This window comes from Cricetulus griseus, chromosome 3 (genome assembly GCF_003668045.3).
Source record: "Cricetulus griseus strain 17A/GY chromosome 3, alternate assembly CriGri-PICRH-1.0, whole genome shotgun sequence".
NCBI lineage: Eukaryota > Metazoa > Chordata > Mammalia > Rodentia > Cricetidae > Cricetulus > Cricetulus griseus.
Genome location: NC_048596.1, coordinates 239,431,733 through 239,457,101, shown reverse-complemented (window position 1 = coordinate 239,457,101; position 25,369 = coordinate 239,431,733). Strand labels below are relative to the sequence as shown.

Here is a 25,369-nt window from a genome sequence, read left to right as displayed (position 1 = left end):
GAAAGACACATTTTGGGAAAAATTCAGAACTGCACACCAGGGTCTATGGTTGACCCTCTCAAATCTCCCAGCCTCACGGTATCTCCTTATTCTGTAGATGCCTTAATAAATCTCAGGGCTACAGTTCCATGAAAGATTTTTCCCTGTTTGTCATGAATTAAGATTGGTGCTTACACTGTATCCCTTTAAAAGACTCCTGATTCTTGGATATGTAGAATGTTCTGTGGTGTGAAGAGCATGACGGGAATGGAGGGGGCAGCTATTCAGGAAGTTTGTCTATCCATTTCATGCATCCTAAAACTTGTGGTTAAAAAGAATCAAAGGCATTCAGGGCAGTAACATCCTCAGTCATGGCTCCTGGGAATATAAACCAGTCGTCTCCAGTGGAAAATATCAAGCTCTCATGAGGGAAACAATTGGAAAAAACAGACATAACAAGGGGCATGCTTAGCTTTGTAATGTCATCCAAAGACCGCAAAGAATCTGTGATAGGAAGATGTTCAAATTCCTCTTTGATCTCCTTAAACTGAGTAATCACTACAGTATTACAAGTAAGGACTCAAAAAGTCCAGAGAGTACAGAAGTCATCTTGGTGGACACCTGGCTCTCTGCTTTTTAAAGATCCTATTAACCCTTTACAGCCACATTTTCTTTATTTGTATACTGGAAATAATACCGAGAAATTTTCCTAAGGTTTTTGAATGAAATGATATGGACCTTATCTCCTCCTTCCCTAACATCAATACAAAGGGACCCACATTTCACCAGTAGACTTGGAGTCAACTGGAAGAAGGATAACATCTCAATTATCTTGAGGCTGAGACCCTGGAAATAAAGAAAATTCATGGATCAAATGGAAAGTATAGATTTAAAAAATCAAAGAAAGACTTCAAGAAATGAAAACACTAGAAAATGCTGGTTCCTCTTGACCCTGCCACCTGTGGTGGGTGAGGGAGCTGACCTTCCTACCAGCTGCAGCACTCAGGAAAGTGGACCCTGCACATTGTGTGGGCAGCAGAGTAGAGTTGACTCTGTTGGCAGAAGTCTGGGTGAGGCAGCCCAAATGCTGTGAGCATGGGAAGGCTATTGACATTGCTCATCTGTCTTGTGTCAGCATGGGTGGGATGGGGGGAAGATTTCCCGCCCCCATCAATACCCAAGGCAGGTGGAAGAGCTGGCCCTGAAGTCTAAAGAGTGTGAGCGCTGTCCCTACCCTTCACCAGCTGCAGTTTTCAGGAAAGTGGCCACTGCACCTCACCTGGCCTTGATTGGTGTTGGTGTGAGAGAACTGACCCTGAGGGTATGAAAGCCTGGCCCCACCCCTTGTTCATCATTATAAGGGGTGAACTAGCTGGGGCAATGCTGGAGTGCTTACCTTGGTGGTAAAGACAGGGGAGAGCTGGCAGGCTGACTAACCTTGCAACTACCAGATCCAGAATCAGGGTTATGTGTCATTCCACACTAACATCCACTCTGTCTGTGATCTGCTGGAGCATGGTGGAGGACTGGTTCAGTCCTATGGACCCAGGGCTACAGGATCTCCATAACACAGGGCACCAATGGGATATCCAGGAAGAGTCCCAGTGAGGGCCTGGTGTCTATGGTGTAGATCAGGAGTCTCAGTCTAGACCAAAGATTCTTTGTGATGAATGCCTGCATGTAAAAATGTATGGATAAAGAGGTTTACTGCATGACTCACTGTGTCATACTGTGACTTCCATGGCAAAATTTTCCCCTTCTTCCTTTTATCTCTTAAATTTCATTTTGTTTTATTTTTGGTGGGGGAGGGAGGTGAGCAGGATCAGGATACATGATGCAAAAGACGCAAAGAATAAATAAAAAGAAAGATTAAACAAGAGAAAGAAAAATGCTGCTTCCTGGTTCTGTAGGACACTAAAAAGTCCCAAGAGGTCTCCAGCATCTCTGGCCTTCTGACGTGACTAACATGAAGCAATAAACTTAAGTGAGTCAGCAATCCAGCTCTGAAGATGAGCAATTGCACATGCCCTGGCTGAACGCTGCAAGGCAGGCTGCCTCACCTCTGTAAGCTCTCCGCTTCTCTACTGAGGGTTCAGTGATATCCCCTTCATGGACTGAGAATGGTGTTAAATGTTTGGTTTTCAACTGTGTTCCTGGGTATCCTTTCTTAATATGTACTGGAGCAGAACTGGACCGAACAAAATGGCACTAACCCATATTTTTGGCATGTCTTTCAGATACTATACACACAGATTATTGGATCTGAATGCTCACAGCTCTGCTCAGTCAGTCCTTCCTCATGCAATCCTCCCTCTGTCCTGAAGTATGTGGGATCCCTTGTGAGGGCTCTTGAGCAAGCCAGCCTACGTGCAGTGTGATGACCTGAAAACCCAGTCATCTCCAGCCTCTGCGATGGGAGCATGAGTCACCTAGCTCTTAGAATGTTGCATTTCCCAAGGTGAGTGCTGCTTCTTTGCATAGACAATGAGGTCTTAGCTATATATGATCATGTCTTCTTCAAAGTTCTTAGTCACATATTAGTCAGACCACCTCCAAATCAGAGGGTGTACTTCTCTCCAGTTTTGTATGGAACTTATAGAACTTCCTCAAAGTGGTTTTGTCACAGCCCCTCTATCTCTGTAGCCTTGACAAGCTCAAGACTAAGTAGATGGATATTGCCTCTACCTTGAGAGATTACCTTCCCTGGAAGGCCCTTGCCTATTATCTGAAACTCTCTCATATTTTTTTCCAGTATAAACTGAGGCAGGGGACTGTCAGGAAGCATTATTTCAGGGAAGTTTAAGTTTTCATGAAAACCATTTAGGAAGACATATAGAATTTCCACATGGCCCCTCCTCTAGTTTCTCCTGTCATTAGCATGTGTTATAATTGATACATCAATATCTGTGCATTATAGTTAACTAAAACCCATTCTGTAATTTATACTAGGGGTCTAGCTGTCCTGGAACTTGCTTTGTAGACCAGGCTGGCCTCAAACTCACAGAGATCTATCTGCCTCTGCCTCCCAAGTGCTGGAATTTAAGGCATGTGCCACAACACCTAGCTTTATGATTGCATTGCCATGTATATACCATTGAAGTATCACACTGAACTATTTCACTGAGCTAAACTCTGCATTTCACCTTTCTTCCTCAATCCCACATCCTAATCTTTCAACCACTAATTTTCTCACTCTCTGTACTCTTTCTTCTTTCTGAAATTCATAGTTGGAAGAGTACAGATGAAGTCTATTCATATTGGCTTCTTTCACCTAGCAACATAGCTTTTAATTTCTTTTATCATTTTTTTTTGTTTGGGAGTGCTTTGTCTTCGTATATATCTGTTAATGTGTTGCCCATCCTGATGCCCATGGAGGCCAGAAGTGGGTATCAGATCCCTAGAACTGGAACAACTTATGGTTGTTCTACCATAAGCTGCTGGGAATTGAACCCAGATCTTCTGTGAGAGCAGCCAGTGCTCTTAAGTAGCTGATCCATCTCTCTAGCCCTGCAATGTAGTCTTTTAGTTGCCTGGCAACTTAATTCTTTTCATGATGGATAATACTACTCACTGTAAAGATGTATCACATTTTCCCATTTACTGCTGATGATATGTTGGTTGTTACCACTTTCAGACAATTGTTAATAAAACTAATGCTTTTGTGTGTACGTAAGCTTTGCTAGAGACTTTTCTGTTTTTACTAAGTTCTTCACATAGATTATAGGTCTTATGGTTCTACTTGTTTTTCCTCAACCCCCTCCAATAGAGTTGTTTTATTTTAGAGCCTTTCTCATTTGAAATATGGGTGGTTAAATAGAAGACTTGTTTTTCAGGCTGCAGCTTACTCATGAACCAAGGTGGGATAATGCCAAAGATGGGAGTATGTGTGAAGATGGTGGTTATGCCATAATAATCAGCCAATAATTATTCATCCTTATATCCTTAAGTGTTGTATTTACTAACACTTTCTTCTTCTCATATTGCTTAGAAATTCAGAAAAACAGACTATCAGCTATGCTTGGATTTTTGAACATTTAAATTCAGTATCTAAATATTTCCAACACCACTCCTCATCCTCAGTCTTGTTAAATCACACACAAATTCTGGAGCTATGATTAAAAGAGAAACTAGCTTCATTCCAGGTGAGTCTTTACTATCTGAAAATAAGATTACAGCTGTTTGCATTGTGGGAGGACCTTGTTGATGGACCAGTTGAGGAATGGCTACTGAGAAGAAAAAATTAGAAGGTATCCCTAAAGAGGGGAGATGCAAGGGGAATGATAAATGGTTCCATACAGAGGAATATGGGTGCATCATAGATGCGCAGTTTCAATTATTATTTAAATAAGTGGTTTTGTTACGTTTATAACAACCTGAGGTTTCGATGAGTTGGCTCATTTATGGGGAGCTTCAAGTGTCATGGGTCAGTGGGGACACTGGCAGAGTGTCCTGGTCTCTTAATTCATAACTTTTGGGAGCTTTGTCTACATAGTAATACCGTAAATGGCAGAAAAGCAAAATCATTGGTCTCTGACCCAAATGTTTTTCCAAATAAAAGCAAAATGTTTTAAAATAGGTTTTCTGAGTGACTTGGCCAGCAGTAGTAAAAGGGGACTTTTGTAGATAGACTCCCAGGATTGAAAATCAAGAAGACAGTATGGCAAAGCAAGCATGACATGACTTTTATTTCAAGTCTTCCATTGTCATTCTACTCTGTGGACAAGGCTATCATTATCTGACTCTTGGCTACATATGGTTGTCTTGTTACAAAGTCTCAATATTTCAAATGCCTAGAATTTAAAGTAATCACCTTTAGAATTTAGAATCATTCACCTAGTGTCTCCAAGGCCCCTTTCCTTTATGCTCTCTGGACAACTGTCCCAGTCCCTAGTGAGTGAACAAGATGCTTGCCAAGATATGAACCCACTACCTTGAACACCCCTATCATCACTGCAAGCCTTGCCACCTGCAACCTGTCTGTCCATGTATTGTCATCACTTTACTCTCCTGGGGGACAGGAATAGCCAATTCATTATGGCCAGTGCACAATACCTTGTAACAGAAAGTCACACTTAAAATTTGACTAAAAGAATCTTGAAACACAAGTTATACAGTGAAGTTAAGAAGAAAGAGTTGAATATCACTGATTTTTACTTCACAGCACTAAAGACCATAGAATTTAACTTAGCTATAAAACCAGTGATATCCAAAACAGATAAAGATACACACACAAAAAAGAAAACTAGATTCATATCCACTATGAACATAGATGGAAAAACTCTTAATAAAATACTTGCAAACTGAATCAATAAAATACTTGCAAGGGATATCAAGTATATCATATATCTTGATCAAATTGGTTTTATTACAGGGATTCAGGAATGGTTCAGCACATAAATAAATAAGCACAATTCATCACATAGGTAGACTAAACACAAAAATCACATGATCATCTCAATAGGTGCAGCAAAGCCCTCAATAAAATCCAAAATCCCTTCAAGGTACTTTATGGAAAGGCTAAAGATGAGAGAACCATTCTTCACCTATTAAAGTATATATATCAGAAACATGTAGCCAGCATCATAGTAAATGGAGAAAAGCCCAAAGCATTCTCAGTAAATTAGGAACTAGACAAGAGTGTCCCCTCTCTCTATTCGTATTCAATACAGTGATTGTGGTCTTACCTAGAGCAATGAGACAATAGGAAGAAATAGAATGGTTATAAATAGGAAAAGAAGTAAAAATTATACTCTTGGCAACTGATATAATTGTAAACATAGGCTATCCTAAGGACTTCATCGAAAACCTCTTATAACTGATAAATATCTTCAGCAAAGTGGAAACTGCAAAATTAGCATATAAAGTAAATGGTTATGTACCAATAACAAAACTAATGAAAAAGAAATCAGTGAAATAATCCTATTTATAGTACCACCAAACATGAATATAACTGGGAATGAAGCTAACCAAGAAAATGAAAGAACTGTATAATGAAAACTTTTAAACATTACAGAGATAAATTGAAGAGGACATTAGATTATGGAAAAACATCCCATGTTCATGGTTTGTAAGAAACAATATTCTGAATATATCCATCCTACCAAGATCCAACTATAGATTCAGTGTCATCCTAATAAAAATCCCAAAGCCATTCTGTACACAAATAGAAAAAGTATCTCAAAATCTGTATATAAGCACATACTATAAAGGATATCCAAAGTCATCCTGAGGAAAAAAATACTGTGAATGGTGTTGCCACACCTGATTTCAAGTCATACTAAAAAGAGAAGAGATATAGTAATAAGAAGAGCATGGTTTTGGCACAAACACAGACAGACAGACATGCACGCGTGTGTGCACGCACACACACACACACCAAAAATCCAAGTTATTGAGTTTGTACTTGGTTGCTCATCAGAATTTGATGGTAAGAAGATATTGCTGAAAACATCATATATTTTGGTCACAGGACATGAAGAAAATAAGTTGGTACTGGTGCGAAAGTTTACTCCCTTCTAGCTAGCTTTTAGAGCACCCAAAGGTGTCATTCGGGCTTTTGGGAGAGCAAAGTCATCAATAGTCTTTTCCATCTGTGAACCTTGTGAGCCTCAGTAATGATACAAGACAGGCCCATGGCTTAATAGTGGTGCAAATGCTGTGGGAGTTACCATTTGTTTTCTGAATGGATTTAAGGCCCACTCCTTAAATGATGAAATTCGTGCTTGCTACTGTAAATCTAACCAAAATCCTAAGACTAAGGAGTCCTCAGGCCCTAAGGGGAAAACTATTAATATTTCTTTACTAACTTAGCATATTACCAAACTGATCTTTAAATACTTGTTAATATACCTCATCAGAAAAATCTTCTTTTCCCAGTGGATGCCAGTTAATATAATGATTCATAACTGGTGAAGATACAGAGAATTTCTTCAGAGTACACTCTTCTAAATGGGACTTCTGTGTTACCGTCTCTTACCCCAAGGCTCAGGGAACATCATGTAAGAGGGATCAGAGAGATTGTGTGAGTCAGAAGTCAGAAAAGATTGCTATAAAACAATGTGTTGGGTCAAGCCAGAGCTGTTGCATTCTTGAACTCAAAGCACTCCTGTACCAGAACAGGACCTGACCGAGATCAAGCCAGCCAACATTCCATGTGGATGGGGTAGCATAAAAGGCCCCATGCCTTGGAGAGGAGCTATTGGCAGTTGATGCTTCCTTGGAGAGGAAGTGTCAGTCTGGTACTTTTATCCCTGACACCTCATTTTCCAATTTTATTGGTAAGGAATGTAGTGGCAAGAAAAGGAAACCACTGTGAAGGTAAGACTACTAAGGATGATAAAATAGAAAGTTGAAAGAACCCTGAACTTTAATATATGCTGTGGGGTGCACTACAATTTAAATGGGTCATTATATGAAAAAAGTAAGTGGACTAACTATGGTTAGTAGATGGTTTTTGCTTCCTCTGTTCAATCTCTGACAGTCCCAGAAATTCCTTTCCAATCCCCTATAATGAGTGTAGTTGGACAGGGGATGAGTGGGGAGCCAAAAAAAAAAAAAATACAACTTGCAATGTGCTTACTTTGTATGTTCTTATATGCACAGGGTAGAAGAAACTGTCAGAGCACCAACAATTGGTCATTCAACATTCAGTTTTTAGGGAGATTAGTAACCATGAATCTTACTACTGTGTGGACAGCTAGACAGCAACTGCTCAGCAATTGCAATGGTTTTGATCTGCAGATTAAGCACTTTCTCTCCTACATCCTTTTATACCCTCCTTTCCATGATTCCCTTTTTGCCTATTTTCTTATCTCACCAGTTCTCTTTGTTGGCTTTTGTATGTTATGATCTTCAGTGACCCAGACTTCTCCACTGATGTGCTGGTTTAGGGGGAAGGCTGTACCCATCAGTAACTTGATCTAGAGATTTACATGAGACAGAAACTCTGATGTCCAGTCATGTTTATAAGTTTCCAAGCTAAGGCCAGATTTCAGAGCTTTGTCCTGGAATCTACAAGTCCTTATGTTTACAAATTTCTCTTGTGACTCTGGGAGGCCAAATATTCTTGGCTCAGTGGTTCTTCTGTGTGTACATACACACATTCACATAGGAATTCGGGGAAAATGTATTCACAGTGGTTGCTTTCGTTTTCTAGTTTTAGGAAGTTTGATTTAGTTGGTCAGTAAGCACTGACATATCTTGTAACCAGATATTCCCTAGGTCTTACTTGAAGAAACTTTTACCCATGAGAAGCCTGAAATGGCTCCATGGAGATGAGCTGGTCAGTACCTGTGAGCAAGGTACTGAGGACAAGGAACCTGAAATTGTTTCTGGGGATCCAAGTGGATTCGAGATGCAGGAGAATAAAATTGCCATGAAGGAGGGAAAATGATGATGATTTCAAAGTATGACTTTATCAGAAACCCAAATCCTCACCGACATAAGTTTGAATCTGCTGATGTTCCCTCTTGGCTCTTTGTGGCAAGACGATCATTGGCTTACTTCACTCAGATGGATGGCGCAGTGATTACAATAGTCTGTAAAGTCATCATAAACAGCCGCACTCAGTTAAGTCACACTTCTTGTTGTGTTTAGTGCACTTAAAGTAGCAGAAATGCTAAGGTACAGTTTCTCACTCAGCTGCGGATCATTGGAATTCCAGAGCATGTGTGCACATGTGCTTTAAGTGTGTGAAGGAAATGGGGCACTGAGTGTTTTTATTCGTGTAATATATGTATGGTCAAAACCTCTTATCCTGGAGAAAAATAAGACTATTAGGAAAATAGTTCATTACCTTTGGACCCAATCTTTTATTTCTTTGGGTTAGCTAGCAGGTATTGAGAAGAGAGCCTGTGTTTGGAGCCAGGAACAGAAACTTAGCTGGAGCTGGAGGGGCCAGAGTGGCCCACATCCAGTTAATGAGAACTAATTGGGCCTTCCTGCCACCAGGCTGAAGATAATTGGACCCCTGGACACGCTGACCTTTTTATTTGCTCACCATTTAACATGTGCTCTTGGCTACTGAGCTTGGAGTTTAAACAGTGGTACATTTAAGCCACCAGCCACATTCTTCCTCATGTCCATCTATCCTGTTTGCTTCTTTCTTCCTTCCTTCTGTCTGCCCTCCATTCTGGTCTTTTGAGAAAGGTGGTGCAAGTGGTCTCTGAGTAGAGTCACCCTGCCAACCAAAGACAGGCGTTCTTTGTTGTCTGGCCCTCTCTCTAAGGGTGAGGAGAAGCAGTCCTTAATGAGACCCTGGCCTCAGAAATGAAGAATGGGAATTACATGGCTCTACTCTTGCTCAGTGTTCCTAACTGCTGGGCTGGCCAGACCCTTACTTAACTGCCCCATATGCTAACTGGCAAGTGAAGCAGGTACCTGTGCTCTGTGAGCTGTGAGCTGTGACCTGGCCCTCAGTAAATGCTTTAGTGCTTCTAGATGCCTGCTGAGCTAACCCAATCCAGTCCTTCAGCCTGTAGAGGCTGATTTGCAGTCACTGGACCTCTTGTAGCCATGCTTTTCTAGTTGCTAAGATGAGAAGTGTCCTGAAGTTGTAGCTCTGACTATTTGGGGTACCCAGGTGGACTCTAGAATTCCAAGCAAGGTACCATCAGGAGGATGCAGGTTTGCTGTTTTGCACTTTAACATTGCCAGTCCTGGTGGAACCCACCTGTTCCTAGAACAGAGTACCAGGACCTCTCAGCTACAACCCATGCCCTCCTATCCTGAAGTAACATGTACAATGCACCTCCATGAATGAATGTGACTATGCATACGTAGTACTTAAAGGCTTAATTGTTCTCATGCTCCATGGGTATCTGGCCACAAAATCTATACCATTACTCTACATTCAGTTCAGTGTGTTTCCACTTAATTGTGGTGTAAAGGGCTAATTTAGAAAGATGTCATCAATATTCTTTTATTTTAATGTTATAGGACAATTAAATACAACATCAATATGACAGCTGTGTGGATTTCTAATTTGAAGCTAGATTTTAAGAAAATAATTGCTTGAAAGAAAATGACAACCAAATACTTATGCAGTGGTATGACTCCACATGAGAAAGCAGGAAACAGGAACTCATTCTATCCCCTTAGCTTCTGGGTGGCTCTACATACTATGTACTTTCCATACTTTGTCTGGAAAACAATCCCTGCTTGCCATTTTCTTCCACCCCACAGAAAGTCTATTTCACAGGATCCAGAGGGAAGAACTTTGAAATGGCTGTTTCATCTTTGGAATTTTCTTAGCTGCAGCTCAGAGCTAGGTGTCTACCAGTGACCTACAGAGTCTTCTCATGCCTATGCCAACAAACTCATGACCATTTTGTTTAGGTGTCTGTTCGAAGGCTGAAAGATCCACTAGGGAGGAATCAAGTGTCCTCATAAGAGAATACTTGGTCACTTTCAGGACTCATTGCAGATTTTTTTTAATGTGTGGAGCCAGGCATGGCAGCATATCTGTTATCCTATCACTTAGTTAACAGAGGCAGGCAGATCACTGTGAGTTCCAGGACATTCTGCTCTATGTAGCAAGTTCCAGGCCAGTCAGTACTACACAGTGGTACTCTGTCTCAAAAACAAACAAAAACAAACAAAAAACAATGACAATAACAAAATTTGTTGAATGAGTAAATGAAGGAATGGATACCTCTATGTAGAAATAAACCTAACTAAAGTACTATAAAAAATGTTTCATCAAATATTGTTTTTTGTAGCAAGTTGAGTTAACTTTTTTCTATATCAGAAACACATGTGTAAAAGCACACTATTGAAAGACCAAGAAAGTTGGGGTCTAAATCTGTTTCTGACACTGACTAGTGTGATGACTTCAGGAAAGTAGCTTAATTATTGCTCAGTTTCCTTATTGTACATTAGAAGTAACAACAAAAGTAACGATTCATGCCATTTCTGAGAAAGTTATCCTATATATGGAACTGTTTTCTGGCCAAAGAATATGACTCAGTAGATTAATGCTCACCTACCATGCATGAAGCCCTCTGTTTGAATCCCAGTACAACAAATAAAATAGCAGTAACAGCAAACCAATTGCCTTAGTGTCTGTCTTGAAAAGAACATAAACAAATGTTTACTTCCTTGTCCTTATTAACATAATTCCTGTTTTCATGCCAGTGGGTACTATGCAGTTCATACTTGGTTCAGTGTTCCCTGTGGAAGCATCTGCTAATGACCCATACAGCACATATATCTTTGTCTATTGTGATATCTTGTGGTCCCCTGCCTTCATTGGTGCTTGGGTACCAGTTGTTATTTTTTCTGTTACCATATCAGCTACCATATTTGCTCATCCATGTGAATACTTTTCCAGACATTTCCTCAGTAGCTCCATAGCTCACCCACACTATATCTCTCTACATTCTCCACATAGATCCTGGTACCACTTGCACAAAACAGAAGGCATTGAGTAGTGCTATCGGTGGCCTCTGAATGTATCTGTCTGAGTCATCCCAGTTCCAATGCTAACTTCTCTACCTTCCAATCACTATGCCCTTCTGCTGTTGAAGCCTTTTTTTTTTTTTTTTACCAACTGTATCCCCAAACTTCATCTTCATCGCCAACATCCCTCTTTCTGCATGTTAACTTTCATAACTCTCCCATCTTAAAATAGACCAACAAGTAAAAACGAAAATCACATCTGCTTGGGCCCCTGGCTGCTCCTGAATAAGCATTTAGCCTGCTTTTAGAGTTGGCTTTTCTGTCTTGTTTTCTTAATGCTACTCTCCTCTTTACCACACTTTATTCTTATTCCTTACCTCAATGTGTTACTCTCTCAGATCTCTGCCCATCATCTCATTGCCAAATCCAGTGACTGTTCTCATCCTGCTTTAAGCTCTTGGCAGTGCTTTGTTACTTACTGAAACTGTTCATTTCCCAAAGCCTTTCCTCTTCTCTGTATTTCCATGGCCTCATGCTTTCTTTCACATTGTAGCCCCACTCGATGCTTCTGCTGACCACCTGATGCTGGTCATTCCCTCAAGATTCTCATGCAGCTGCTTCTTTCCTTGCTGCACACAAGCCCAGGACAAGCTCTCTTGCTCTCAGGATGTGAATTAAATGCCTGAGTCCAAACTGTGCGTAACCACTTTTCTAACCTTAGGCATGTAGCTTGTAGCTTTTTCTCTTCTTGTCTCATTTCCTCACTTGTAACATAGGGGTACATATCCTGTAAGAGCTAGAAACCACCCATGTGTGTATAAGAAATGTAATAATGTGTCAAATCCTTCCCTGAGGTTGCCTTATTCATCTACAAGCTAAGGGTTTTTGTCTCCATCTTCTTACTTCAGTTTTTCCTGCCCTACTGTAACACAATCATCACTTAGCAAACTATGCATTTTGCCCTTGAAGCATGGGTAACACACATGTGTGAATCTCTGTGTGCTCTCCTTTCTTTACCACAAAATCCCCAACTGCTCCTGAGCTCTTACTGAATCTTAATTCTTGCACAAGACATTCAGTAAACTTTAGGTGATTACATTAAATTGAATGAAACGTTTTTGTTAATGTGTATTGAGTGTGCATATTATTGGGACTTAGTCTGATCTTTCTATCCATGGTACACAGCATGAATTAGTCAGATACAACATCTCTTGTACTGTCCTGCCTTTCCTTTCCTCATCCCTTAGTAACTAACGATACTTTTTAAAAATTATATAGAAAGAAGATCAAAAAGAACTGCATGCTTAGATCATGCTTGCTTCAGAGCACTGGCTTTCTAATAATTGCATTTACTGACCAGAAAACTGCACAAATACCTCAGCTAACCTCTGAAAGATTGGTAATTGAGGGAATTCTTTCAGTTTCAATCCCCAAACCCTTCTGGGGTTTGGCAAATCCCTAGACAGCTCCTCCCATCCAACACCCAAACCATGGAAATGTCTGACTTATCAGTTCACTGCCATGTGCACTCTCTTTTATGGAAAGGTAGGTTTGAGTTGCCCTCCAACTTTTCTTGAGAAAAGCTGAAAAAATGGAAACTTCTTAAGTAATTGATTTAGCTTCCCTGAAGGTCCTGGCTCTTGGCAAGGCTGAGGTCGGAAACTGCAATAAGATTCCTTTTTCTGTTGTGTTTTCAACATTTGGTTCTTAATCCATATAAAAGCACAGTTGCTATGAGGAAATATTGCTGGGGTCACTCGGAACACAGGAAAGGAATTATAACATGTAACCACACCCTGTAGAAGGAGAACAGGTCTTATCCGGCTTCTATTTTTCTTCCCAGGAAAGCCTTAAAACTGAGGGAAGGAGGTAAAGAGCTCTGAGAAGACTTGAGATGAAGGCAGTTAGAATACCAGCTTGCCTGTCCTGGGCTGGACTGGGTAGAAGTTGAGCGTGGCCATCTTTCCTTACTCCTGTACATCTTGGAGGGCCACAACTGAACTGTGTGGAAACCTCTTGTTGATGCTCTGATTACCTTTCCCTTATTCTCTCGCCTCACTAAGCCTGAGAAGTTAACCCTCAAAAATGGCACTCGGCTCTATGCCCACTGCAGGTTACCATCTGTCAAGGCTCATTCCACGGTTGAAATAATTATGATGGATATGGATGATGCACTGAACAGACCAATAGTTATGTTTTACTCACTATGTGCCCTTCTATGGTCAATGCATGATTCAGAGGGGGAAATAGATTTCATCAGTAATGAGGGATCACCTTTGCATGTGAATGCCTCATAAACCCAGTCTGAACTTCCTGTAAGCTGGTCCTATGTGTAGAAGGAGAAAACATTAATCAAAGGAGGCCAAATCTCTGTCTCTCAGACCCTACTTCATAGTTTCCATATGAGCAAACATCTCTTTTTTTTCCTTCTGTTATTATTAGGGAGGTGACTCTTCTGTGAGAATAAGAGCAAGATGGGAAAAAGGAGAGTGAGTGGTGTGTGTGTGTGTGTGTGTGTGTGTGTGTGTGTGTGTGTGTGTAGGTGTATGCCTGCACATGTGTGTTTAGAGTTGAGAGGAGAGGCTGTGGGTCCTTGGATGAATAGAATCTACTTATAATACAAAAAAAAAATTCATGGAAGACGAGTCTATAGGATGACATCAGGGAATATACAGGAAGGGAAAAGGAGTCTTGAGGAAGACAAATCTCCCTGCTTTCCACTGTTTACTCAGTAAGCTGCTAGGACTCAGGATTATGCTAAAAGTTGGTCTGTAATCCTTGAGGCAATCTCTGTATTTACTTGCTGAGTACCCTTCTTTTCTTCATTCCTATCTCTTCTGATTTTGCCTTTTTGCTCATATTTTTAGCTTTGCCATTATGTCTGGTCTCCAAGCTCCTGTGAACTTCTCACCTCTTCTTCTAATGTGACAATACTGTCTTTTTAGTCTGTTTATAGGCAATCCAAACAAAGTTTAAATACTTTAATTCATTTTTTGGACTAGAATAGTTTTCAGTATTTATATTCTTTAAAACAAATGTCTTAAAGTAGTTGTATTAATATTGAAAGATCACAATTGAAAGTCTCACGCTTCCTAATTTTACTCATCTCAAAGCTTTAGTAATCAAAATATTGTGATACCTAAAAACAGATATGTAGACCAGATAAATGAAACAGAAAATAAAGAAATAAACTCCTGCATATATAATCAAATGATTTTTAACGAGGACACCAAGGTCATTCAATGAGGAAAGATTCTGAACTATTAACATGCATAATATACAGAATATAAGTCAAAATAGATCAAAGACGTCTTGAAAAAAAAAAAAAAAAATCAAAGACCTTAACATAAGATCTAAAACTGTAAAACTATTAGAAGAAAACATGGGAGAATTTTTTTTCCTTTATTTAAATTAGAAACAAGTTTCTTTTACATGTCAATCTCAGTTCCCTCTCCCTCTGGGTTCTTAGTCCATCTTCAAAGGGTTTAGAGTTTCATTTTTTTTTCAAGATTAAAATGTTCTAGAGATTGCTTGCTCAACAATATAAGTATGCTTTAGCACTGAATCTGCCAACTAAAAAGTAGTTATTATTGGCCTTGGGAGATGGCTCAGTAAGTCTAGTGCTTGTCTGGCAAACATGAAGGCCTGAGTTTGGGGTCTAGAACCAAGATAAAAAAAAGTCAGGCATGGTTGAACACGATTATAACACAAGAGTTTAAGAACCAGAGACACAAGGAGGCCTGGGACTTGCTGGCTGGCACACTGGCTAAATTACTCCTTGAACTCTAGGACAGTGAGACTGTATCAAAGGGCAGAACAAGTGTAGCATCCCAGAGGAACCACACCACATTCATGTTTACCCTTTGGCCTTTGCACTTAAACATGTGTATGTGCTTGCATGAATGCATATACACACAAACCTATACATATGTTCATACCATCATAGTTACGGTGATTTCTTAGCATATATATTTTATCATAGGAAGATTAAGAACACAGATCTGATAAAAGTAGTGATTAGATTTTGTTCTTTTTCAAATAAATCTGTCTTCTAATCCTACCTTTATCATTAATATTTAGTAAATGCCTCTCCTTATGATAAAGGCCATATTTACTTATCAATTAATGCATACCTGTATCTATACATTTACTGTGGGGACTAAATAAGAAAACATTATTTGTTTTGTACTTTGTACAAAATTTCGTTCATAAAAACACTCAACAAATTTTGGATTCCTTTTTTTTACATCTTCATGAGTGCACAATGGTGAGCCCAACTGGACTGTAATGGAAATGTGGTTTATATAGAGACTTTCTTGTCTAAAATCAACAACACATGCCTTGTGGTTTCTTCCCCACCATTTAAAGGATCAGTATGAAGTTGATCTCAGATTCTACTGGCCAGTGACATTCTGTAGCCATTTTTGGTACTTCCCTTGGCATCTCCTAACAAACCTCAAAACTGTGTTAGCAAGAAACAACCATTTTCCTACAATTGTTCTGACAAAATCAGTGTATTTTTATTTTCAATAAGGATGAGGGGTAGAACAGACTAATTTACATGTACTGTCAACATGCTGCCATTTCTTCCTATGGCTGCTATTTTTCAGTTCATCTCAGAAGCTTCCATTATGATGTGTCTTTTGTTGGGAGACTCCAGTGTCTCTCTCAGTCCTCAGCACTCTCAGGATCCTCAAATGGTCAACACCGGCAGTCAACATCAAAGTTGGTACAGTACAGTGTGTGACCTATTACCATGGTGCCATCTCTTCCATGCTTAGGCCTACAGTAGAAGGGTCAGACACAGCACAAAGTGTGGCTCTGTGCTGTTCAAGGAAGGTTGGTCAGAGGAGAAAAGAAGACAAGTAGATAAATGTGAAACTGAATTTCTGTGATAGGTATGGAACAAGTAAAAGGTAGTCGAAGCCTTTTAAAAAACAACATAAAAATGTTGACTTTATTAGCCAGGGAATTCTGGAAATTCTAAAATTTCCAAAGTCACTTTACCACAAATAAATAAATGATTTCATATCTTCACAGTCTCCTGAGTATTTCCCCCTTTATGACTCAGGGGCTCAACTAGTTTTTGCCATTCAACATTTTTTTTTGAAATACTATATGTTATTATTTTGAAATACTGTATGTTATGAATCAGGATAATGGAAACATTTTTCTGGATGGGTTTATCAGTTCTGTGTCTAGAATTGCTTAGAGGGGCTCAGTTAACTGATGTCCATGACACACACAGCATCTTGTATTCAAATTCTCTAATTATATTCCCTCTTTTTGAAGAAGATAACCTCCTATCATATTTTTAAAGTATTGATTTATGCTACTCTCATCAAGTTCCTCATAAGAGAAGTCTACAAGCACAAAATTTGGCTTCATCTTGGTGCTGGGGAAACAGTCTCAGGAGAATTTTGGAGCCTTTGCTTACTCATGCAAGTGGAGAGACTTGAGAGATGTAATGATGTCTGACACTCATGTGTCCTGCCATCACCCCTCTTTCTCTGAAGCTTCTTCCATTTTCCTTTTACTTGTTTGATTTTGCTCCATCTTTTCTTTACTAATCAATGCAAATACATTAAAAACTTCCTCAATGGATATTTATTAGTTTCTTAAATGAACTACAAGCTGTTTTTAATGGCTACAAGGTCTAGAGGTGTGAGAAAACCCAAAAATCCTTTATTGCTGCTATTCTTTTGCTAGTCACTTGTCCAGGCACACCACAGCATCCTTTTTCTGGAAAGTCCCCTCTGCCTGCAGGTGGCACTGACCACCTGTGTCATATCCCTGAATCATAACCTGAGATGCATACCTCAGTGTTACATTAATGTCATGGTTTACTCTTACTTTCTCCTATCACCTGGCCAGTTACTAAAGGGAGAGGGATGTCTGCCTGTCTCCTGAGTATCCCTATGCCTGGCAATGGGACACTTAGATACTTTTGAGTGTGTGACTTGATATTGAATAGATGAAAGTTCTGCCCAATGAAAGGCAAGGTTGTCAATATTATCTCCCAGTCCACTTTGAAAGTAACAGAGGAGAAATGAGTGGTTTTTTACTGGGTGATTCTTACTGAAGATTTATTAAGCCTTTTTATTTCTAGGGATGAACTTGCAATGGTTTCTGCAGGAAAGTGACGGTCTGGAGATGCTGTTTTTCTGTTATTGTGAACTTTTTATACTATGTAAATTTTTGTCTTTTTTTCAGATTTTTTATTTAAATTAGAAACAAGCTTGTTTTACATGCCAATACCAGTTCCCTCTCCCTCCCTTCCTCCCCTGCCCCTTATCACCAACCCCTTATCCCATCCCCTTTCTGCACCCGAAGGAGGTTGATTTCTTCCATGGGGGATCTTTAAAGTCTGTAATATCATTTGGAACAGGGCCTAGGCCCTCCCCTATGTGTCTAGGCTGAGAGAGCATCACTCTATGTGGAATGGGCTCTCAGAGTCCATTCCTATACCAGGAATAAATACTGATCCACTGCTAGAGGCCCCATAGGTTGCCCAGGTCTCCTAACTGACACCCACAATTGGGGGTCTGGGTTGGTCCTATGCTGGTTTCACAGCCATTAGTCTGGGGTCCATGAGATCCCCTTTGTTCAGGTCAGAGGATGTGGAGAAAGGGAACACTCCTCCACTACTGGTGGGAGTGCCAACTCACATAGCCACTTTGAAAATCAGTTTGGAGGTTCCTCAGGAAAATGGGAATTAGTCTACCACAAGATCCAGCAATTCCACTCTTAGGCATATACCCAAAAGATGAACATTCATACTGAAAGGGAAAAATTAATAAAAGTCTAAAACTTGAACTCCAAAGCTCAAATAGGAAAATACTTAAGCTTCTCTGAGTTCCCAAAAGGCAGCCCAACAGACAAGGTTAAACATAGGTCCACATGACTCAAGGCCTTAGACCAGATATCACAACCTTAATCTGTGTTGACATTCCTCTAGTCCAAAGAGGATCAGATAGTTATCAATTGTAGAAGTCCCCAGCCCAGGAGATCATTAACAAACTCATTTCCTCTGCAGCATCTTGCTTAATTGCACCTTGCCTGAAGCATACAATCATTGTCCCATCCAGTGTAACCAGGGAAGTTTTGTGATCTTGGGGCTTCCAGCCCTACAATTTTCCCCTATAAAAACACCCCTCAGTTGAAAGTGGGTACTCCATTTGTTCCTGAATGAATGGGGTCCTTGCTGCAGCTGAAATCCTCAAGTCAATAATGAAACCTTTGTCTTTGCATTCGGTGAGTTGTCTCCTTGGTGGCAGGTTCTTTTGGGGTTCTGCAATCTGGGCACAACATTTGGAGCATTGTCTGGGAACCCCAACCCCTGCCCCCCAGGAACCGGAGTTCTGAAGGTTTTGTTTTTCAACTGATTGGTGAGTGTGTTTTTGTGTCTGTTGTATTTGTTAATTGTGAAAATGTCCTATGTTGGGAACACTAGCAAGGTTGAGGGGACTCCCCAATCCCTTGTTTAGGGCAGATATTTGGGTGGCAGCTTCCGCGGTCTGTAAGAAGGGGGGAAGGGGGCCTAGGGTCGCCCGGTCTGAAGGAAAGGGTCATTTGGCCTGCCATCTGAAGATTCTTACAAGATTATAGGGGCCCTAATCTATCTAGTCTGAGTTGCTGTGCTGTGTGTTTGTACTGTGTGTTATTATTTTTCTTTCTCTCATTAGTTGGTTCCGGGACCAACAGGGGATCCATCTACCAACCCAGTGGTCATTAATGTCCTTTTCTCATCCACCCAACCTGATTGGGATTACAACACTGCCCAAGGTAAGGAAAGGAAAGACTCCTAGTTTATTGCCAGACTTTGTTGTCTGGTCTCCGGGTGGCTGCCCGAAAACCAGCAAACATGTCCAAGATATATGACATTAGACACAGTCCAGCCATGTACTGGAAAGGCTACAGGAGGCTTTCCACAGATACACCCTGTATGATCCTAAGGCAGGCGAATCGGGGACAACTGTAATGTTTGCTTTTATTAACCAAGTAGCACCAGACATTAAAAGAAAACTACAGTCGATAGAGAGATTAGGGGAAAAGTATCTTAGGGATCTAGTTGCAGTGGCAGAAAAGGTCTATAACAGGAGAGAACATGCAGAAAGTAAGGAACTTAAACAGGAAAGGAGACAGGAAGAAAACTTGTTATGGATCCTAGAGCATCAACAAGCCCAGCACCGGGCAGAATTAAAAGAGATCCTTTTGGCCACTGGCCTGAGAAAGCTGCCTAAGAACAACACCTTTTAAACAGGACCCAGACAATAACCATCGGTAAAGAGAGAGCAATGTGCCTATTGCAGAGAAGATGGTCATTGGGTGAGATATTGTCCAAAGAAAACTTTTTAAAAAATGAATGTGCCTATTGTGGAGAGGATGGTCATTGGGCTAAGAATTGCCCAAAGAAAAATCAAACTACTGAAGTCCTCCCAGCTCTCCTTCAAGGGGACAATAGTGATTAGGGGAGACAGGGTTCAGTGCCCCTCCCTGAACCCAGGGTAACCTCAGAAGTGGAGAGGAGAAAAGTTGACTTTATGGTGGACACTGGAGCAGAAGATTCAGTTCTTCTTAGAGCAGAAGGGCCAATGACTAGCAAAACTACCTGGGTGCAAGGAGCTACTGGAACTAAGCCTTATCTATGGACTAACCAACGAACAGTAAATCTGGGAAAGGGCTGGGTAACCCACTCTTTTCTAGTCATACCAGAATACCCTTACCCTCTCTTGGGGTGAGATCTCCTCACCAAAATGAAAGCTCAGATATCCTTCTCTGAACATGGAGCCGAACTCGGGCATGAGGACGGTTCCCTAGTGTAAATCTTTGTAACCAACTAACAGTCTGTCAGAAGAATGCAGGCTGCACCAAGAGAAGAATGCACTCCCTGAGCTAGTAATCTCTGAATGGCTAACTAAATACCCTCGGGCCTGGGCAGATGGGGGCATGACACTGGCTAGTCACCGACCTCCAATTTTGGTAGAGCTAAAGCCAGGAACTGAACCAGCCAATGTCTGCCAATACCCCATGTCCCTAGAAGCTAAACAGGGAATCACTCCCCACATCCATTTCCTTCTAAACCAGGAGGTCTTAAAGCCTATTCTCCAATCTGAACTCTTGGCTGAATTGGATGACCAGGACCTCTTTCAGACTCTCGAAACCTTACAGCTGACTCACAAATGAGTATGGTCCTAGCTTAGGGCTATCTATGAAGCTGCTGCTCCCCCTTAACCCCACAGGTTCTGCCCAGGAGATTGGGTCTTTGTACGAAGACACTACCACGAAACCCTGGAACTGAGATGGAAGGGGCCTTAAGTAGATCTGATGACAACACCAACTGCCTTAAAGGTGAATGGCATTGCCATCTGGATCCACCAGTCCTGTGCCAGACTGACAGATCCCTTAGCCACTCCGGAGGACTACAAGGGGGACACTTGGAAAGCAACCAGACATCCCGTCAACCTGCTCAAGCTTCAATTGCAAAGGACACCCTCGAGTTGATCCTGATCTGCCTGCTGCTGCTATGTCTGCCTTTCCCTGCTGCTACAGCCCACAACCCGCATTTGCCAGTCAACACCACCTGGCTGCTGATCAACAATGGGACCGGAAAACTGGCCAACTCTACCTCGTCCAGCAACTATCCCAAGGACACCTGGTATCCCGACCTGTATGTAGATCTATGCGATTTGGTGGGCAGCGATTGGGACCCCTCGGATCATGAGCCGTTCCCAGGGTATGGCTGTAATTCTCCCGGGTTCCGAGCTAGCACCCGAAGCCTAGAGTTCTATGTCTGTCCTGGACATGACCGCTCCAAGACTCAACAAGCTAAATGTGGGGGCCCCAGGGAAGGGTACTGCGCATCCTGGGGTTGTGAATCCACTGGGTGGATCAACTGGCATCCCCCAATAACGGGGGACCTCATTACCGTCCAGAGGGCGGGAGATTTAAAGACAGTAGGCACGGGAATATGCACTCATGACAACCAACGAGTTGACTGTGGCCCCTGCTATGATAAAGAGCAGTTCCCCTATCATCTTTGGGCCACTGCAGGGGGACGATGCAATATGCTAGTTATCAGCTTTACAGAGGCAGGGAGAAAAGCAGACTGGACAACGGGAAAAACTTGGGGCCTACGCCTTTATAGGACAGGTTACGATCCGGTGCTGCTCTTCACCCTGCACCGTACCTCCAGCCCTATACCAACAACCATAGGACCAAATAAGGTATTAGACCCAATAGCGCCCCCTCCTCAAAGACCTACTCAGCCGCTCCTGACAACCACAGGCTCGCAGGAGCGTTCATTTCCATAACTCCCAATCTCTCTCTACCTATGTCTCCCAGAGTCTCATCAGCCAGGGACAACCTTCTACAAGTTCTCCAGCAGTCATTTTTATTTCTAAATGCCACCAACCCTAACGCTAACAAATCCTGTTGACTAGGCTACACCACTGCCCCACCATACCTTGAAGGAATTGCCCTGCTAGGATCATTCTCAAGCAGTAGGGACCCAGCTTCCTGTAGATGGCGGTCTAAAGCTTCCCTGGCCCTTCAGTTGGTCTCAGGGCAGGGAACTTGTGTGGGCACAGTGCCCCTTAAGTCATCGGCACCTTTGCAATCAAACTACCCCTATTGTAAATGGGACCAACTACCTTATACCCCACGATGACACTTGGTGGGCTTCCTCTACTGACCTGACATCTTGCATCCCCCAACAAGTGCTTATTAGATCTAGCGGCTTCTGTGTCCTCATCAGAGTCCTTCCCCTCCTGAGCTATCATTCTGAGGAACAAAAGAGAGCCTATCACAGCATTAACTCTAAGCCTCCTTCTGGGGGCAGGAATTGCTGCTGGTATATGTACTGGAACCACAGCACTCATACAACAAAGACAATACTCTTCCAGCCTAAGGGAAAGCTTAGACTTTGATCTCAAATGGGCTGAGGATTCTATCACTCATTTACAAGATTCCCTAAGCTTCCTAGAAGAGGTAGCCCTACAGAATCGGAGTGGGCTAGATCTTTTATTCCTACAAGAGGAAGGTCTTTGTGCAGCCCTAGAAGAGAAATGTTGTTTTTTACAGAGACCACTTGGGGAGAATAAAAGACAACATGGCCAAGATCAGAGAAGGACTAGAAAAACGCAGGAGGGAACGAGACGCCAACCAAGTATGGTTTAGGTCCTGGTTTCACAGTTCCCCCTGGATGGCCACCCTGGCGTCTGCTCATATAAGCTCCCTCCTAATACTCCTTGCTTCTGATGCTAGGTATTATTAACAGACTAGTCGAGTTTGTAAACGAGCGCCTGGGTACAATCCAACTAATGGTTCAAAGATCACAAACTTATAAACCCCCACCCCAAACCTCTCCAGAATTTTTCCGAATTGTTGACCAGTAACCCAGGATTGGGTTACTCTTGATACACAGAGAAAATGGGGTGGGGGATAAAAGGCCAGAAACTGCTGCTAGCTCAGTTCCCCTTGCCTAAACCCCCGGTTCTCAGAAAACGGAATCTACCCCCAAGCTATGTCAAAGTCCAGTTGTTAGCTCTTAGTCCTCAGGAGTAAAAGTAACTGCCAGACTGTGGGCACACCTGGAGATAAAGCGATAGAAATTCCTAAATCCCCTCTCAAGATAAGTGACTGGCCAACTTGCAACCCCCATGCCTCTGCTTAACCTTGGTTTACCTTGGCCAACTCTTTGGGATTTTCTCTCCCTCATCTTTGAACTCCTGCCTTTCCTGATAACTAAAACTAAAGGCCTAAGAATTCTGATTGGATACTTAAGTTCTACCTTCTGTTCCCAGTTTAAACATGTCTTAAACAGGTCTCTGCTTCTGGCAGATGCATCTGAACATCAGTTGCTGACTACAGACTGCTCTTAAGGACTGTGAGCCCTGGGCATGCTGTGGACATGAACCAGTCCAGCCGATGTGGATACTTCTTGTCTCTTCAAACGAGCCATTTTTTTTTTTTAATTCCCTGTTGCTCTTGACTGGCATTTCAGCCTTCTTAGGTTCCTAACAATGCCCTGAAGTCAGCAGGAAGTAGCACAGGAAAGAATACATCGCCTCTTTTCCCTGGTTTCCCTCACATGGAGGACAATATGATGCCAGTATCACTCCCCCAGTGAAATCTGTCAGCTAGTAGCTTACAGGGCCTGCTAACATTTGGGCCCTATATTGTTAATTTCCTGCCAGAAACCAAGGGATTGGTTTTGACGAAAAGTCGAAGGGAGAGATGAGAGGGAAAAATTAATAAAAGTCTAAAACTTGAACTCCAAAGCTCAAATAGGAAAATACTTAAGCTTCTCTGAGTTCCCAAAAGGCAGCCCAACAGACAAGGTTAAACATAGGTCCACATGACTCAAGGCCATAGACCAGATATCACAACCTTAAGCTGTGTTGACATTCCTCTAGTCCAAAGAGGATCAGATAGTTATCAATTGTAGAAGTCCCCAGCCCAGGAGATCATTAACAAACTCATTTCCTCTGCAGCATCCTGTTTAATTGCACCTTGCCTGAAGCATACAATCATTGTCCTATCCAGTGTAACCAGGGAAGTTTTGTGATCTTGGGGCTTCCAGCCCTACAATTTTCCCCTATAAAAACACCCTTCAGTCAAAAGTGGGTACTCCATTTTTTCCTGAACGAATGGGGTCCTTGTTTCAGCTGGAATCCTCAAGTCAATAAAGAAACCTTTGTCCTTGTATTCAGTGAGTTGTCTCCTTGGTGGCAGGTTCTTTTGGGGCTCCACAATCCAGGCACAATAGTACAAGGACATCTCTACAACTATGTTCATAAAAGCATTCTTTGTAATAGCCAGAACCTGGAAGCAACCTAGATGTCCCTCAACTGAAGAATGGATAGAGAAGATTTAATGTAAAATTTTTTAAAAAGGGCAGAAAGATAAGAATGGTCCAGTGCATAGACATGGATCATTAGGAAATGGTCTTCTGGAAGGTGGAAGGCAATGTGTGCTTCTGAAGCCAACAAGCTTGGATTTCAAGTATCAGCTGATACTTGGTGATAGTCCTTAGCCTTCTAGATGGAGAGGGAGCTTTAACATAACAACAGAGCAATGGGCCCAGGGAGTGAGTCACTTCCTCCCTCTTCCTCCTTGTGTGGCTGGGCTGAGGCTGGCCTTGGAATGAATTTGTAGTGACCCCTGATGTGTTCTCACCCCCCACAAAGTAACCTTAAAAATATCTTTGTGTCTAACCGGACATGAGTTAAAATCAAAATGACTCTGTCCTAGCCAGTAACATAGGTCACTGTGTGTAGGGGCGGGGGTGCAGCTGGGGAATGATGTTTGTGTTGCCTCACTTACCAAAAGTGCTTCTGGGGGAGAAGAGAAATGTCAAAGAGGCCATCCCAGGAAGAAGGATGAGCTTAGTCCTGGACTAGAGTTTCTTAGCACAGCTACTGAATGAGGTCATGCCATTCCATTGATTGCTAGAGTGGGGCCCATGGGAAATGTGGAACCATGGAAAGGAGCTGGAGTCACACACACACACACACACACACACACACACACACACACACACACACCCAGAGAAACAGAAACAGAGAGAGCAAGGAGGGAGGGAGGGAGAGTGGGTAAGGGAAGGAGGAAGGGAGGGAGGGAGGGGGGCAGAGGGAGGCAGGGAGGAGATGCACATACATGAACACCCCACTATATATGCAAAAGTACAGGGATTCTTTTGCTGTCAGCACCTGACAAGTGCTAGACCTACAGATTAGAAAGGTCACCATGACTGCGGACATTTCTTTGGATGCAGGGGACCAGATGGAAAAGCACCTGCTCCATAATTTCTGTGGTGACAACACTCCTTGGTGACAATGCACAGGTTTGATAATCAGTTGTTGAACATAGTATATGTGGAATAGACATTGAGTATCCTGGAGAAAAAGAAGCCAGAAGAAGAGAGAGCCAGCTCTATTTTGCTAAAAGAGAGATTAAATTTCAACCCCTGGAGGAAAACAAAGAGTGAAAA

The 25,369-nt window shown here is 41.9% G+C and overlaps 1 protein-coding gene across 1 annotated transcript; it reads left to right on the top strand.

Annotated features, from left to right (window-relative positions):
* Positions 1 to 2,222: 2,222 nt before the first annotated feature.
* On the top strand, positions 2,223 to 24,061 carry LOC100772500 (MLV-related proviral Env polyprotein-like). Its single transcript, XM_027409393.2, has 4 exons — positions 2,223 to 2,437; positions 18,654 to 18,764; positions 19,062 to 19,161; positions 20,619 to 24,061. Exons 3-4 carry the CDS (start codon positions 19,111 to 19,113, stop codon positions 21,687 to 21,689), a joined length of 1,122 nt encoding a protein of 373 aa, XP_027265194.1. The 5' UTR covers positions 2,223 to 2,437; positions 18,654 to 18,764; positions 19,062 to 19,110; the 3' UTR covers positions 21,690 to 24,061.
* The last annotated feature ends 1,308 nt before the right edge of the window (positions 24,062 to 25,369 follow it).

Coding starts and splice junctions, on each gene's coding strand:
- LOC100772500 (XM_027409393.2), top strand. CDS start 19,111: ATGTCCTTTTCTCATCCACCCAACCTGATTGGGATTACAACACTGCCC. Junction 19,162..20,618: donor GGATTACAACACTGCCCAAG/GTAAGGAAAGGA, acceptor TTAACCCCACAG/GTTCTGCCCAGGAGATTGGG.